The 15,549-nt window shown below is 40.0% G+C and overlaps 1 protein-coding gene across 1 annotated transcript in view; it reads right to left on the bottom strand.

Moving 5' to 3' along the window:
• Positions 1-3,551: 3,551 nt before the first annotated feature.
• The window catches only part of syn2b (synapsin IIb), a 99,117-nt gene continuing 87,119 nt past the window's right edge, over positions 3,552-15,549 (bottom strand). The window contains exons 6-13 of the mRNA XM_085456906.1: positions 15,360-15,422; positions 14,036-14,178; positions 13,583-13,657; positions 12,751-12,853; positions 10,636-10,812; positions 9,506-9,572; positions 5,605-6,436; positions 3,552-5,482 (exon numbers count right to left, since the gene is read on the bottom strand). Of these exons, the coding sequence (XP_085313032.1) occupies positions 5,329-5,482; positions 5,605-6,436; positions 9,506-9,572; positions 10,636-10,812; positions 12,751-12,853; positions 13,583-13,657; positions 14,036-14,178; positions 15,360-15,422 (1,614 nt within the window). The 3' untranslated portion in view covers positions 3,552-5,328. The remainder of the gene's footprint in view (positions 5,483-5,604; positions 6,437-9,505; positions 9,573-10,635; positions 10,813-12,750; positions 12,854-13,582; positions 13,658-14,035; positions 14,179-15,359; positions 15,423-15,549) is intronic.

Below are 15,549 nucleotides of genomic sequence, written 5' to 3'. Positions count from 1 at the left end.
CGTTTAGCAGATAACATCCTGTCGACCCTCTCATGTGTTTACTGAAGCTGAAATTGTACTCTGCTGCATCACTTAGTTCATGAAACGCCATCCGGACAGTCAGCTAGCCTGCTGAAACTCAGCTTAGTGCAAAAACAGGTGCCTGCGTGCTGCATCTTTTTAGACTTTGTTGTAGATTTAAGGATCTTCGACTAACCTCAACACACAGCTCGCTCTGTAACGGTAAACTAGACACAGAATCTAAGGGCTACTTTTAATTTTTTTACTCTGCTGACTGAAAGCAGATGTGGTTCATATTTTTTAACATCCTTATCTTGAAATCACATTTTGTTATATCTGACTACATATCGGATGTTGAACTGCTGTAAATACCCTACTTACCACAGACTGAAGGAGCTATTCTTAAGATTACGAATGAAACATCTCAGCACTCATGGTGCAGGTGGGTGTTTAGACTGAAATGTGCCATTGCATGAGTACAGCTGGCTAAACAAAACCCATGAACAAACCCACATATTAGATTTTTTTTTGAACATTTACCAGTGCTGAAATGTACAGCAGCCCAACAGGTACAAAGAGGCCTGTAGAAAACACACAAAGCAATAAAGCTGCCCCCCCCCCTTTTTTTTTTTGGTCAAAGTGTCATTTGACCAGAGTCTGACCTGTTGGGGCTGCTCGCTTTGAGGTGGCTATGTGTGACGTTGAAACAGCATGCACAGAACTGCATGTCCTGGTTTGCATTCATGGTTTTTCAGGAAGTAATTTTAGCAAACTGTAATCTTTGGTTTGCAATAGAGACCTCTGTTATTAGCCGTCGTCGTGTTACTGTGATTGCAACAAATAAATATGAATCTATAGCATGTGCTGGAATTCTTAGAAGGTCTTTCAATAAAAATGTAACAAGTCCAAAAATTGTAGTGGGATTTGTGTCAAAACCAAACTAAAGCAAATGTGTGAACAGATACCTGATGGTGTTACTTCTCAAACTTCAAGGTAGAATCTCTGTGAGGTGACTTTTCAACCTGCTTTTGAAGCAATTCAACGCAACCGATGTTAAGCCCTGCCACTCACTGCTCAACACTGCAATCAATTCTAAAAAAAACAAAACAAAAAACTCTTTCAAATGCAGGTAAATGCAGCTGTTAATTTTGCTACCCTGTGAGTGCAACAGTAAGCTTCAGTTTAGCTGCCTTTGATCTATTATAACTCAGTATGGTGGACTGAGACAGCTGCTACACTTTGGTTATTTACACACACACACACTTACACATATTCTCTCACTCTGTCTCACATGCATAACATCCTCCCCATGCAGAATTTCTTTCTTTTTTTGCAGAGATAAAAAAAAAAATGACACCCCTGAGAGTTTGGCTGTTACAAACAAAGCAAAGCAATAATTTCTGATTGTTTATAGAGTCGAATCCCAGCAGACTGGAGCTCTGGTATCTGAAAATGTTCATCATCAAAGTACTTGTGTATCTTAACAGGGCTCTCCTACGCTGTCGTGATTATTATAAAGTGGAAAAGACTTGTCATTTTTCAGGCTTAGGAGGGGTGCAAGCTGCTCAAAAATCAACGCAGCTTTTAGTGAGGAAATTGAAACCCTCACAGTTAACGTTATGACAGAAGAAATCGGCCAAACTGGCTTGATTTGTCCCTCCATGCTCGTATGTATGGGATGACAAATGAACTAAATGTTTAGATTATAACATTTAATCTCCCATCTCTCCCTCCAGCAGGTTGGGATGAGCACCAAGACAAACAGGATTTGGCTAGTATAGGCTTGCTTGGTGAGTTAGCCGCCCACATAAATGTCCCTTTGAGCAACGTGATGGAGACGTTCCCACAGATCTCTGTTGACTGGTTGCCCCATGGACCAAGAGCCAAAAGCAAAGTGTGTTTCCTCTGTCTTCACTGTGCATACTGTATACATGTTATCAGCGCTGGCAGACTTTGTTGAAGAACTGGTTCTGTTTTTAATTTTAAAAAGAGCGATCTTAATAAATCGTTTATTCTTGACATTACCTTGAAACCCTTTGCGATGTAGATGAAGCATCTGTTTATGTCAGATTTTTTTATGCTGCATACAGTAAACACACTGTCTGCATCTTTACACAACAGAGAGGGGAAAAAAAAGTTCAGTTTCACGCAAAAGTATTGTGGTTTATGTTAAAGGCTAAAGTGGCACATGTAAAAAGGGCCCTTCCGCCACTCGCCTTCTTAAAGCGTGACAAAAGCGTGACATTAAAGGCAGGATATGAAAGAAGAACAGGATGAGGAAAATATGACAAAGAACTTTTTTTTTAAAAGTGTCATTAATATGTGTTTTTACACACGTCTGTATGTATAAGTAATGTTTTTAGAGAAATATTTAGAGATGTTTTAGAGATATTTATATGTAAGGTATTTTTAAAGAGTGTAATAAATAATTATAAAATGCTAATCTTGAGAAATGGCAAGTACACAATTGACAGCACTTCCACATATACACAGTGCCATCTGCTGCCTCACATGAGAAAATTCAACCCAGTACCTCTTAAATAAAACACCACAAGACATCAATAATTCACACTTCGCTCGCTTAAATTTATGTGATGGTGCTGGCAAATGATCATTTTTCTACTTTTAAGTGTTCCTAAAATGTAAATATTGTGCTGCCTGTGTAAGATATAACGCTCTACAATGTTTTGATATACAGTAAGCCTTCTGGCATTGCTAGATTTGTTAGGGAGACTCTGTTGTGGATGTCTTAGTATTTTTCATCTAAAGGAAAATAAATATATATGCTGAGAGCAAAATGACATACCAACAAATTAAACAATGTATCTCAGTAAAGGTTTTGAGTGTGAATATTTCTAAGAGTGTGATGAATGAATGTGGGACCCTGTGCCACGTGTGCTTTTTAAAAAAAAAAATTTATCTGGTAAATTAGGGTGTAGTTCTTCACACTGGGGCAAATCTGTTGAGTTCACAATTCAACAGATGCTTTTAACAGTCATGTGTCTTAAAGCTTAAAGTCCTTTTAATCACTTTAATCAAAGCTTTGTCTTGTGATATGTGGTATGTCTCAAATTTCCTGCTAGACAAGCCATGCCAGTGCATACAGCTCTTCAGACTCTTCAGACGTCCATGTGACACAATCACATGGACGTCGGTGACACCTAAGTCAAAATCTTGTCTTAGCAGTTGCATATTTTGTTTTTATCTTACTCACAGTGGTTTCAATGTTGCAGTATTTTAGGATTGGTGACATGGTAATGGAGACAGCTGATGAGCTGTGGCAATCCTTAAAGGGAGGAAGCGAAAGAAGAAGAAACTTACTTTTTTTCAGGTTTGTAGTTTGAAATCAGAAGAAGCAGTGGCTGTGGCGAACTTGGTTTTAGTCTGCTCAACAGCAGCTTTTTAATTAGACTTTCCCTGACTGGTGAATATCCACATCTATCCCAGGCCATATATGCTTACACAGATGCACCACACTTCTTTATGAGTGTGAAATAGATGTGCCCATGTGAAGAAAACACTCAAAGAAAAGACACAGCCACTGGCATGACTCTCAGTGAATCAGTGGGATGATGGAACCACATCTTTATTAACTTTTATCTGTACAGAAAAAAAAACCAGTCACCAGATCATGCAAAGCAGGATTGCATTACAAATAAAAACACAATATAAAACAAACATTTTATACTTTACCATAAATATGGAACCTCAAAAATAAATAAATATATTACAAAAAAATAAATAAACTTCTGACAAATACAATATGTCAAAGTTTACTTGCAACATAGTCATGGAAATGGATAAGCCGACAGGTTGATATGCAGGTCGTAGGATTTGTTTTTACGCGTACGTTCTTGAAATGCAACAACTGAACCAAAAATGACCGGTGAAGGTAGAGGGTTCAATCCAGGCTGCGTAAAATTCATTGCACCTATACATACAAGGCTAAGGACGAAACACCAACAGTTGTGACAGTACTCAGATCAGATGCTGACTGCACGTAAAGAGCAACCTGGAGAGTCACCATGGAAAGAAATCTTAAAGGGAATGTAAGAGTAAGGTATTCAACACATACACAGATCCCGTATGTATGATAATATAATAGGGTGACAGCACTCAACAGTCATGTCGAGGTGTTATTGCACTACTGTCTCAATGTCTTTTCATGAGAATAATCAACAAAGTACAATACTGTTGATAGATCTACACAGAGGTGAAACAAGAAATCACCAGTCACAACTACAGACATGAGTTACCACGTGAAATGCATTCATTTACTCGCCAGCCGTGCTCCTCCTAAACAGCAGCGGCACGCTGATTCCAATGCTCAAAGCTTCATAGTGAATGAATGCATTTTAATATGCAATTGACCCAGGTCTGCACAGCTAACACACATAGCTGTGAATTGAAAACATGTTCACAATAAGGCTACAACATCTAGAGAGAGAGAGAGAGAGAGAGGCAACGGAGGGCAAAGTCTAACACTGATAGAGCTCTCACTTGCTCCAAAAAGTCACACACTTGGAGGAGCCATGCACAACAAGTGAACACAAATGAACATACAGATATCCCCCCCTCCCCCCTAAAACACACGCACACATAAATGAACTTCAAGGCTTATAGACAAAAAGGGGCAGCAATGACGAGCCCAGTAGTCGGTAGCCAAGGACCAGAGAGACACAACGGCTGGATTTACACAGACAGGAACAAATCTTTTAAAGAAGTATCTCTTTTTTTTTCTTCTTCCCTTTTTACTGACTTGCTGACCAACAACGATTCACTGGAAACCATCAAATGTAGGAGAAACCAAATGTCATATCTGAACATTAACATTTGTATAAATCCAGCTACTGAATGAAAGAGTTATGTCACTGACTGCAAAGCTAATCAAAAAGTGCTGCTTTCTTTTTTTTATTATTATTGGCTTCTCTCCCATTATAGTTGTGTTTATACTGCATTTATATACTGTATATAAACTTATGTACATTCCATCTGTAGTCTTTAATATTATACTTTCATTATACCTTAGACTCTGTTCCTTTGTGTGCGCTGGGAAAAAATAATTTTTTATTCTATTCTTTCTACTATATCATAATATATTCTATATCAATGACTTAACTCCTTCAGACCTATTAGTCTGGGTTCATTCACGGAACATCCTACCCAGCAGGCCTCACTGTTACTCACACAGGAAAGCTAAAAGTGGTGCAGAAGAGGGACCGGGACAGAGGGAATACAGTACAGTTAACACACAAACTTTAATCTCAGACTGGTTCACATTTAATGTCAATCAAGTCATCACTGGCCAATGGTAAATGGAGGGTGTGTCTAGTCAGAGAAAAGGCTGGCGAAAGACTTTCGAAGGTTACGAATGGTCTCGGCCTTTGCCTCCTCCTGGCCTTCACCTCCGGAGCTTGAGACCCCGCGGAAGAAAGAAGAGTCGCTGAAGGCATTGAAGGCATTGGTCAGGGACTGGGATTTACTGGGAAGAGAATGGAGAAAAGGAGGGGGAAATCGAGAAAAGACAGATAAAGGAGAATTTGTATTCAAATGAATGAATGAATGCATGTCTTTAAATAAGTGTGTTGATAATTCAGCTCTTACTTCAGAAGAGGGTGAGTCTTTTGCTGCGATTGTTCTTCCACTGTTGCCTCGGCCTCAGCCGGTGCTGCGGCTGCTTCAGCTGGGACTGGCTCAGGGTTCGGGGAAGCAGCAGCTGGCTTAACTTGAACTGGAGCCTTAGCTGGAGACTGGATGTTATGTTGGACCTGACTGGCTTTGGCTGGGGACGGAACCTGTGCTGGGGCAGAGACCGAGGCTGTATCTGAAGACTGAGCTGGTGCTTGGGCAGTGGGCTGGGGTGTGGGCGAAGCTTTCGGAGGAGGTGCGGTTTGTGGCTTAGGCTGGAGCTGTGGTTTGGAATTTCTGCGCATAGGAGGAATGGGTTTTGCAGGTGGTGTGGGTTTGGGGGGAAGATCTTTTGGTTTGCCAGGTGCTGGGGATGGGGAGCCTTGAGGCTGGGGCTTGGGCTGCTCTGTGGTTGGAGGAGAGGCTGGGGGAGAAGCCTGAGCTGCAGCTGAGGCTGCAGCGGGGCCAGAAACTGCGACTGCTGCTTTGGTTGGTGGAGAGCCTGGAGCTGCAGCTGCCGGTACTTTTGCAGGGGATGATGGTGAAGCTTTGGCTGGGGCTGAAGTGGAAGCAGAATCTGGGGTTGACTTTGTGACAGACGGGGCTCTCATCATTGGTGGAGGCCTCGGTACTGGTGGTTTTGTGACTGAGGCAGCTTTCTGCACTGGGCTTGGTTTCTGAGCCTGAACTGGTTTCTGAGCTGGACCTGGACCAGGTCTCTGAGCCTGGCTGGGCTTTGGTACTGGTTCAGATGCTCTCTTAGCTGATTCTGATGATGTGTCCACACTCTGCGCTTTCACTGGTGCACCTAAAAGATGAAATATAGTTATATGAACTTGTACTTCCACTGCTATACAACACCCAAATGCAAAAAGGGGGTTAATAATAGAACATACAAGCATCAGTATTTAAACTCTAGAGACTGTTAGTGCAGCGTTAGACAACCAGGCATTTGTAACACTCACCAAAAACCAAAGCAGAACATGACATAGAAAATGAGCTTGAATCTAAACATGCCCATTCACAAAATGATTCCAGACATTCATAGAAATCCTATCTAACTAATCTATCAAGAATAGACTGGGGCAAAGCAGGCTCTGAATGTTTTGGCTGTAATGACCAGCAGGGGGAGGCAGAACAGCAGTTAAAAGAAGGTGCGGTGATTCGCCTATCATGCCAAGTGACCAGCACTAGTGCGCTAATTAAAACAGGCAGTGGCAGGAAAGAATCAGACTGACGGTGAGGAGAAAGACAGTAAACAACAAAAGGTCAGGAGCTAACGGAGAAATACCGGTTTAGAACAAGTGATCCAAACACAAGCAGCAACGTGGCGGGACATGCAACACAAAAGAACCAAGTGATTACACAAGCTGAGCTAGAAGCGGCAGGGCAGGGATGAGTTTCCAGCAGTTCAGAATTCATTTTCTCCAAAACAGAATTACTGAATGTAAATTACATTATAAAGCCTCTTTGAACACAGCTTGAAAAATGTAAACAGAATCCTGTTTATGGACTTATGAATTTATATATATTTTTTCTCATTACAAAAACTTCATGAAAATTCATCCCATGTGTTCTCAGAGAGTCACTGCTGTCAAGCAGCTAATTGGCCACGAGTCTTACGTTTGATCAGATTGTCATAAAGCATCCCAATGGTTGCTTGGGACTCACGACGCATAAAAACCAAAGAAAATACAATTTGTACAAACATAATTCATAAAGGGAGACACAATAACAATTTGCTTGGCTACAAACCCAGAATTAGGGAACATTGTGTTTAGAGATTTGCTTAATATTTTGTTGACCGCTATTATAATTGATTTTCGCCACATCAGTCAAGCAAGTACAGAAAGTGGCAAACGATTTTAGCTATATTATTAAAAATATTATTTAATCTCTTTATTTAGAAAAGGTTTAAAAATCAAAATCTTCATCAAATCTATAGCCAGATGTTCAAATATTAGCAATTCAATGGTCTGGATCCAAGCAAATGAGGAATGATCATGCAGACAAAGAAAAGTATGCTAATTTTTTTAAAACTTAATTTAATCAGGTGTTGTAATTGTGAGAGAAAAAAAACATCATATTTTGCACTTTATGAAGCCAGATTGCCTGTTTCAAGTATTATAACACAAAACAGTTGAGGCTTATTTACAACCAAACACAAACTCTAATCAGCTACTCACAAAAAAAGTCAAGATCTTGTTGCTCAGCCAGAAGGAAATCAATTTATTTAGCATAAAAATGCAATTTAAAGATTATAAAAATGATTTAAGCAGAAACCACAGAAACCCAATTGAGCTGGCCAAAATTTAACAAGCAGAGTGATGGTAATCTCTGTAAGTTATTTTTCTTTTCACTAAAGAACACATAAAAATAAAACATTAATCCACCAATAAGTGCACATGTTTTCACAGTGTTAAATTAGTATCACATATGGCATTGTTATTAATGCATAATTCATATATAGTGAAGTCCGATTTGCACATCTTAACACTCAATAGGCACATATTTATCTCTATCAATTCACATAAGACACAAAAAGCTATTTCTACAACATCTTAACCACCACATGGAGTACAGGCATTTGCCACACCCATGCAAAAAATGAGAAACCACAATGAACAAACATGCAAACCCAAATTCACACAAAGACAAACACAACAACTCCAACATTAATGGCTTTGTTAATGTAACACTTTGGGTAGCGTTTTACCACTGCGTTTAGTAGGCACACTTAGTTTTAAAACATCAGCCCTGAGCACAAACACCACCACACACACTCTCTCTCTCACACACACACACACACACACACGTTTGAAAACTTACATTACATCTGCAATTAAACTTAACATGCTGGCTAAGTGCATTTTAATATACATTTGCTTGTTAATTCAAGTGAATGCCACAAGTTAAAAACAGACAACACTGGCTTGTTAATATAAATGAATGCCGCAAGTTAAAAAGAGGCAAGGCATAGCTTTGACAGATAGAAGAGGCTTCTTGCTGTTCTTGGACCCAGACTAGTGCACCAATCATTTCTGTCAACACCGAAGTGAAGCCATGATGTCAATATACTAGTTTGAGGCAGTAATGAAGGAAACTGTTGAGTTCAAGGAACAAGGATCAGTATGCTTACAAAATACAAGCTGCTTCTACTCTTCTGCACTCCTTCATTTTCTTGCCAAGAGTTAGATGAGAAGATGAATATGCCTCTTGTACCTATACGGTAAACATGAAGCTACACTCAGTAGGTAATTAGGTAGGCTAAAAACAAAGCCTGGAAACAGGGGAAACAGCCAGCATGGCTCTTTCCAAAGAAACCATAGCAGATCAAAGTTTCCCATTTTGACAAGATGTGTGTCATAATTTTGATGAATACAAAACCTGTGAAAGCCACAGAGCAACACATGACGTCAAAGTGCAAATCAGTGAGTTCTAAAGGTGTTTATTGGTGGATCAGGTTGCCAGGTAAGCTGTTTTTCCCAGTTTCCATGCCCAGGCAAAGCTAATGGTAGCTGCATATCTACAGTACAGAGAAGACATTACTGTTGGTCTTCTTGTCTAATTCTTGGCAGAAAAAAACAAACAGGTCTATTAACAGATCGCTGGTAAACTGGATGATCGGGCATCTATGTGTTACAGTATCAAGTCCCAATACAACGATGTGAAAGCACTGAATACTTATTTCCCACCTGTTTACTTTCTGATGGCAGTACTTTGTTTGATAAGGAAGATGTTCAAGTTAACAGCTAGTGGATACTTCATCTCAGAAAGTGATGTTAGCAAGGGGACTGTTCAATGATGAATTTAGTTAGTGTTATCTAGACATGCTACAGCAGCAGTCCTTTTACATTGGTGAATAGTGTTCAGAAACCTTGAGGTTGAGGACGTTGGCTTGAAGTCCTGTTAGGATCAGCCAGTCCTTCCTTAGGGGCAGCAGTCTAGTAGACAGAGAGGAGACAAGGGATCAATGAAAAAAAAGAGTTGGCAAGGCAATAAAAAACGAGAAAGGGAAATTAAATTATATACAATTAAATTTCACAACAACAGTGGCCTCAAAACAAAACAGCAAGCTTTTTCATTATTTGTCACATTCAGTATCATAAAGAGTACAAGTTGCAGTGAAAACTTTTGTGTCCGTGCTGCAGCCGCACCATTCCAGGGCTTTGTGGTTTTTAGCATGAAGGGTCTAGCCAGGATCCTTCATGCGTGGGACTCGAACTCGCAACTCCCACTCCAAAGGTGAGTCGTGCTACCACTACACTACCTAGCTCCAGTATATACAGCAATAGTACAGCTGCAAGACGCTTTATATTGTAAGATAAAGACCCTAAAATAATACAGAGAAAACCCCAACAATCAGACGACCCCCTATAAGCAAGCACCTGGCAAAGCTGGGAAGGAAAAACTCCCTTTTAACAGGAAGAAACCTCCGTCAGAACCAGGCTCAGTGAGGGGCAACTATCTACCCCAAATGGTTGGGGATAAAGGAAAACGAAGGTAAGGATGCACTAGTGAGTTGTGAAGGACTACAGTAGGTGCTTCCTGTGCACCTTGGAAACACTTGCTACTTTTAGATCACATTGTGGATTTCCTGATTCCGCCATATTTATGATTGCTATGCTTTCAATGTTTGCTCTCTAAGATATAAACATCAGCCATCTCTGTAAAGCTGATCCAGTTTTAATGTTAAAATATTATCGTTGGTAATGAAAATGAATTCTCTAGCTCAAACCCAGAGACCAAATAGCAACCTTTATAGGAGTCCATCAGTTGGGAGCATAACCAGAAGCATCTATGTACTTTTCTAAAGAGGCTTACAGTATCTTTAAACCTGAAGTTATTCATCAGGATCCTTTGTAGATGCACAATTTTAAGTGGTCAGGACATGATTTCCACAGGGAGATTTTAAAACAGCAGCCACACTGGAAGAGGTCTAGCGGTGCAAATTTTTTTGTTTTTGTAGAACAAATGCTACACAATGCAACATATTAAAGGCTTCACCTGTTGGGGCTGCACAGTAGCTGGCTTTTGGCTTTGAGGGGAGCGCGTTGGTGAGCGGGAAACGCTAGATGACCTGGAGGCCAGTGCTTGGTTCATCTTAGCCAGCACCACCTCTGAAATGAGCTGGCGGTCCTCTGCCTGGTGATCGCCAATCAGCTGCATAGATGAACCCACAACCTGGATAACAGGAGACAACAATGTGAGAGATGAGAAGATGTACGAACTATGACTGGCTAACAAAGTCAGGACATTGAAGAAAAAAGGAGGTTAAACAGCACAGCGGTCTGAACAGAGTATCTAGGTGATTCTGTTATATTTCTCCAATTGCAGGGAAAGTGTAGTTTGAAATCATAAAAAAAGACAACATAAAAAAATAAAACAGAAACAAAACACACCCACACCATTACAGGATTTTGTCTTTTAATGAGCAAAAACTGCCCTCAGTTTTACATCATTATAAAAAGTGACTCGTGGGAACTGTGGAGGTATGTTTTTGTTATTTGTTTCCTATTTTTTCAGTTTCAGTATGAAATCTGCTTTCAGTTTAAATAGTACACAGTTTTATGACTGTCAAGTTTTTTCAAAGCTTAAATGGGATGGATGACAAGCCTTTTGTGTCATGTTGGCTCCAGGATAATTTCCCTGTGCTCTCTCTGATGCATGGTCTCTTTTTTATCATTTTTAGTCATACAGTTATTTCCACAAACACATCTTGTCTGAATCATCACTACATAATCCTGTTATTTTAAAACTGTCACCATATCTCCCCCTCCATCTGTCTAATCTGTTTATCACAAACACACTCTTAGCTGTTAGACTACTTCAGCTTTTGCTCTACTCTTTCTATAAGTTGATTAGCTGCCGTCTAGAAACATCGAGTTGGTTTGTCTGTTCTGGCTTCTTTATTGACTTTCACAAAGCAGGCTGTGTTTTACCATATCTGAAGTGTGCTTACCATATTGTTCCATCTTTTCGTGGCCAGTTATCACAATTTTGATAAGAACTGACCCATAAATGAGCAAGCTGCAATGACCTACATAATTAAGATGCTCTGTACTTACTGCTAAAATTATTCCACGGAGAAGCAGCTCTTTCTAGAGCACTTTAGTTTCTGCCCTACAAACCCAAGCTTGTCAAGCTGCTGGTCACTAAACATTTCATCTTTGGCCTTGTACTCCTGAATTCTACCTTTTTTTCAACAGCTTGGTAGTAGTGTTGCTGCGATAGTCTGAGTCCCTCCAATTATTTGCAGCTCATACTTTTTCTTTTTGTGTCAGTTCTCTGCCTTTGGGTTCAAACATACTCACATCAGTTTCTGAAGCTTAACCTGCCACACTGAAGTGCCCTAACTACCCAACTTTAAGAGAACCAATACAGCCAGAAAACCAATTTTCAAAGCTCCTCATACTTTATTGTAACCTCTTTCTATGTCAGCTTCTCTTGATCATGGCTCTATCTCAGCCTGAACATTGAGAATCTGGTGCAGTCATCCTGCCAGACGCCTCCAATCTGTCCAATCTGGACTAAATCTAAGCTCTTATACTTTATAGCCTTTAAAAACTTTAAAAAGAGTGTTAATGGTTTTGGTTTATGTAAATGTTTTCTACATAAAAGGTAGCATTAAGCAGAAGAAATTTATACTTCTACTTTGCTGTCATCACGACTAAAGGCTGCAAAACATAAAAACCAGTTTGCGATAAAAAAAAAAAAATACTGGAAAGGCAGAGGTGAAAGAGAAATAGAGAGATAGTAAAGTTTTGAAACACAAAGACAGAGCAATCTGGTGTAAAAGATGAACATAAAGTGACACAAATTGTGTATTGTATGCACGTCAGAGTGTCACCAGACATCAGCTATTAAACCCTTAATGTGCATTCAGGTTACCTGAATCAGTTTATTCCCAGCCAGACAATCTCTGCTCCCAGCAGTGTAAATTGGGCCAGACATGATAAATTTAATATGCTTATGCAACACAGCTCCCACAGGCTGATGTCAACGTGGTGAAAGTTTCCAAACAAAACGCAAGAGTCAATAAATACAGTGATGCAGGAAAAAGTCTAAAAACCTTTTGAGTTCTTTAGTTTTACTCCTCCCTTCCCTTCCTTTCCTTCTCACCTCTGTAATGTAGTCGTTTCCATCCTTGCCACATATGGCTTTGACAGCACAGATATCCAGTCCTCCAAAGATCTCTGAGCAGGTATCGACCCACAGTTTAAACCTGTCACAAAGAAAAGCGTGACAAATTAGTCCTATTAACAGCTGTCAAAGGCGACTATAGGTGACAATGTGCAACAAGATTAGGTAGTTAACTTGTTTTCTTTGCTGTATCAAAACGAGGTGGGAGATGATGGTGAACCTTTCCTGCCTTATTGTTAATGAAAAGTCTTGCACACTAATTAAGCAGTGGTATTGATTTATCACTTCAGCACAGCGTGTAGCAGAAATGTTGTTTGGGCTTAGATCCCAACGGCAAACCCGTTCTTGAGCCCCTCTAGCTCCAGGCTGTAACCTATGAAGGTGCTGTTTTTTTCCTTGCTTTACTCCTTCCAGTCAATCTAGGGTCAAAACAGACGGATCAATACTCTAATCCAGTGTTCTAGCCCTGGTAGCTTGCATAAAACTGAGCTAAAAGTTGTTTGACAACTGCAACTCTATAAATAATATTTGAATAATAATGTTTGTTCCAGGGCTGCTGTACACAGATAACGGTGCTGAAAGTGCACTAGATACTGTTTACAGTTTGACTTACTATACCTGTGCTCTCAATACTGTGCTGAAATGCATGCTTCACCCATGAGCAGATGATGTGAAAACAGTTGTGGTACAAAATGTCAACGGCTTTCAGCTGAATTAATCTGAGTACACTGACTAACTGTGGTAAAACACAAGAGAGATGTGTGTGACATCAGGGCAGCCTGAGCATCACTAATGTGGAAGCGGTGCTCACTTGTCAGTCATGGCTACTTGTTCCAACATGGCAGATCCAGTGTTGCTTTTCCAATTACCAGAGATAGATGTTCGCCTGGAAAAGGAGAGGAAATTGTGCATTAAATTATTATGTAAAAGCCTCATTACAGAGTCAGCCCTTCAGTATAGATATTATAAATGCAGGCAATAAAAGACAGAGAGAAGTAAGCATCCTTGCAGCAGGAGGTTTGTGGCTTCAGCTACTAACTGCAGTCAGGCAGAGAGCAGAGCTGTAGGTTCTCTGTCTGAATGGCGGTTTCATAACCATATGCTAGCATATGCTCTTTGTTTTTTTCTAAACTAAAGGCACATGAGACATGGAGATGTGGTATGGTAAACTTCAAGATTTATATTTCTGTCTGCTGGTACATGAGCGCGCACGCACAATATATCATCCCTAAATCCAAATGACGCACAAGGACAGCACACTTACATGTAGGCTTTGTAGTCCGTGCCAATTTTCTGGACCCTGATGTCGTACTTGGCGTCTACGAATGGCTCTGTAGTACAGTAAGTCTGAGTGATGGCCACCACACTTGCAATGTCCTGGAAGTCGCTCACATTGTCCACCTTAACCTACAGTGGAGTAAAACATATAAATACTTAATTTATTTATTCAAATAAAGAAAGACTCTCAAAATGCACCCAGTCTTACAATTTGTCACGCAAATGCCACCAATGTACATTTCACCCCCTGCTGGTAAATAGAAAAAGTGCAGGTTAAAGCGCTTCTCCATTGGCTTTACTTTTAAGACCGGAAGGACAGTGATGGTACGTGTGGGTAGAACATTTTCAAGGATGAGTGGTTGTTGAGCTCCTGTAACTCGGTTGTAATACACAAATAATACCTTCTTGTGTCACAATAAATTATATTTAATGAATAAGGGTAACCCAGCACAGAGTGGCACTACATGGATCACAATGTCAGGAGAGTCAGGTCAGGACAGTGCTTTAAGTTGCCGTTTCTCAAATGTAGAACACAAGCTTGTTTAAAAACAAATGCATCATCACTACTGGACATACTCATGAAGTTGACTGGCTGTGTTCAAAGCCGATTGACAATGCAGTTGCTGCAAACTGTCTGGACAATGTTTGACTTGCTTGATTCTAACATTGGTTCAACTGGCCATCAAACATTGGTTAACAGTGTTAAATCGATCAATCAATCTAATGTCCAATCTGACCGGTTAAGACGTTTGCTTTCTCACATAAAGCTTCTCCATTTAATGTGCAGTGCATGTGTGAAAATGGCTTATTGAACCTGAGCAGTTCAGGGGAATGATGTGTGGTGGATCGATCAGGAGCGGTAGAAACGCTCCACTCTGATTTCAGCCAGAAAATATTAACACAGTTGTCAATCAATAACAGCACAATGTTTGGACAAAATGTAAAAGGGAAGAGAGAATAAAAATGATGACCTGATAGGAGGAAAGGGATAAAGAAAGACATCTAAGATGGAAGCAGAGGATGGGAGAAGGCTATTAAGTGCACGCGTATGCCAGCAAAAGCACTAACAAGTATAATAAATGTGATTCTAGATGTAGTGGTGCTTTATGGTTACCATTTAACCATCTAAGCTAACTACTATAATAGCCACATGATTTGTCCTCCATTCACAGAGCCAAAACTATTTCCTGGCTGTAATAGTCGATCCCCACATATCTTTGAATGGTAGCTAAAGTTTAAGTAAAGCAGGTGTGGTTAAATGGTTAATCTAACTGTATATATGTCAGTTGGTAAATAAATAAACCAATTACCTTTCCCATTCCAGAGTGAGCATGTCCAATCTTCACCACCACTGGGAAGCTTGGTGTTGTAATCTGCAAATAAACAGTATAACTGATGGATAAATAATGATGAAGAAGCATAATGACAACTTATGTTAGTTATAATAACAAACTGGAAAATCCTGCAGTGAAAAATAAGAGGCCCCTTTAGCAGTGGTCG

The sequence above is a fragment of the Copadichromis virginalis genome, linkage group LG5 (assembly GCF_057382275.1).
Source record: "Copadichromis virginalis isolate Kocher_CV1m ecotype Utaka linkage group LG5, C_Virginalis_male_GT1.1, whole genome shotgun sequence".
Lineage (NCBI taxonomy): Eukaryota > Metazoa > Chordata > Actinopteri > Cichliformes > Cichlidae > Copadichromis > Copadichromis virginalis.
This window is presented reverse-complemented; position numbering and strand designations above follow the sequence as displayed.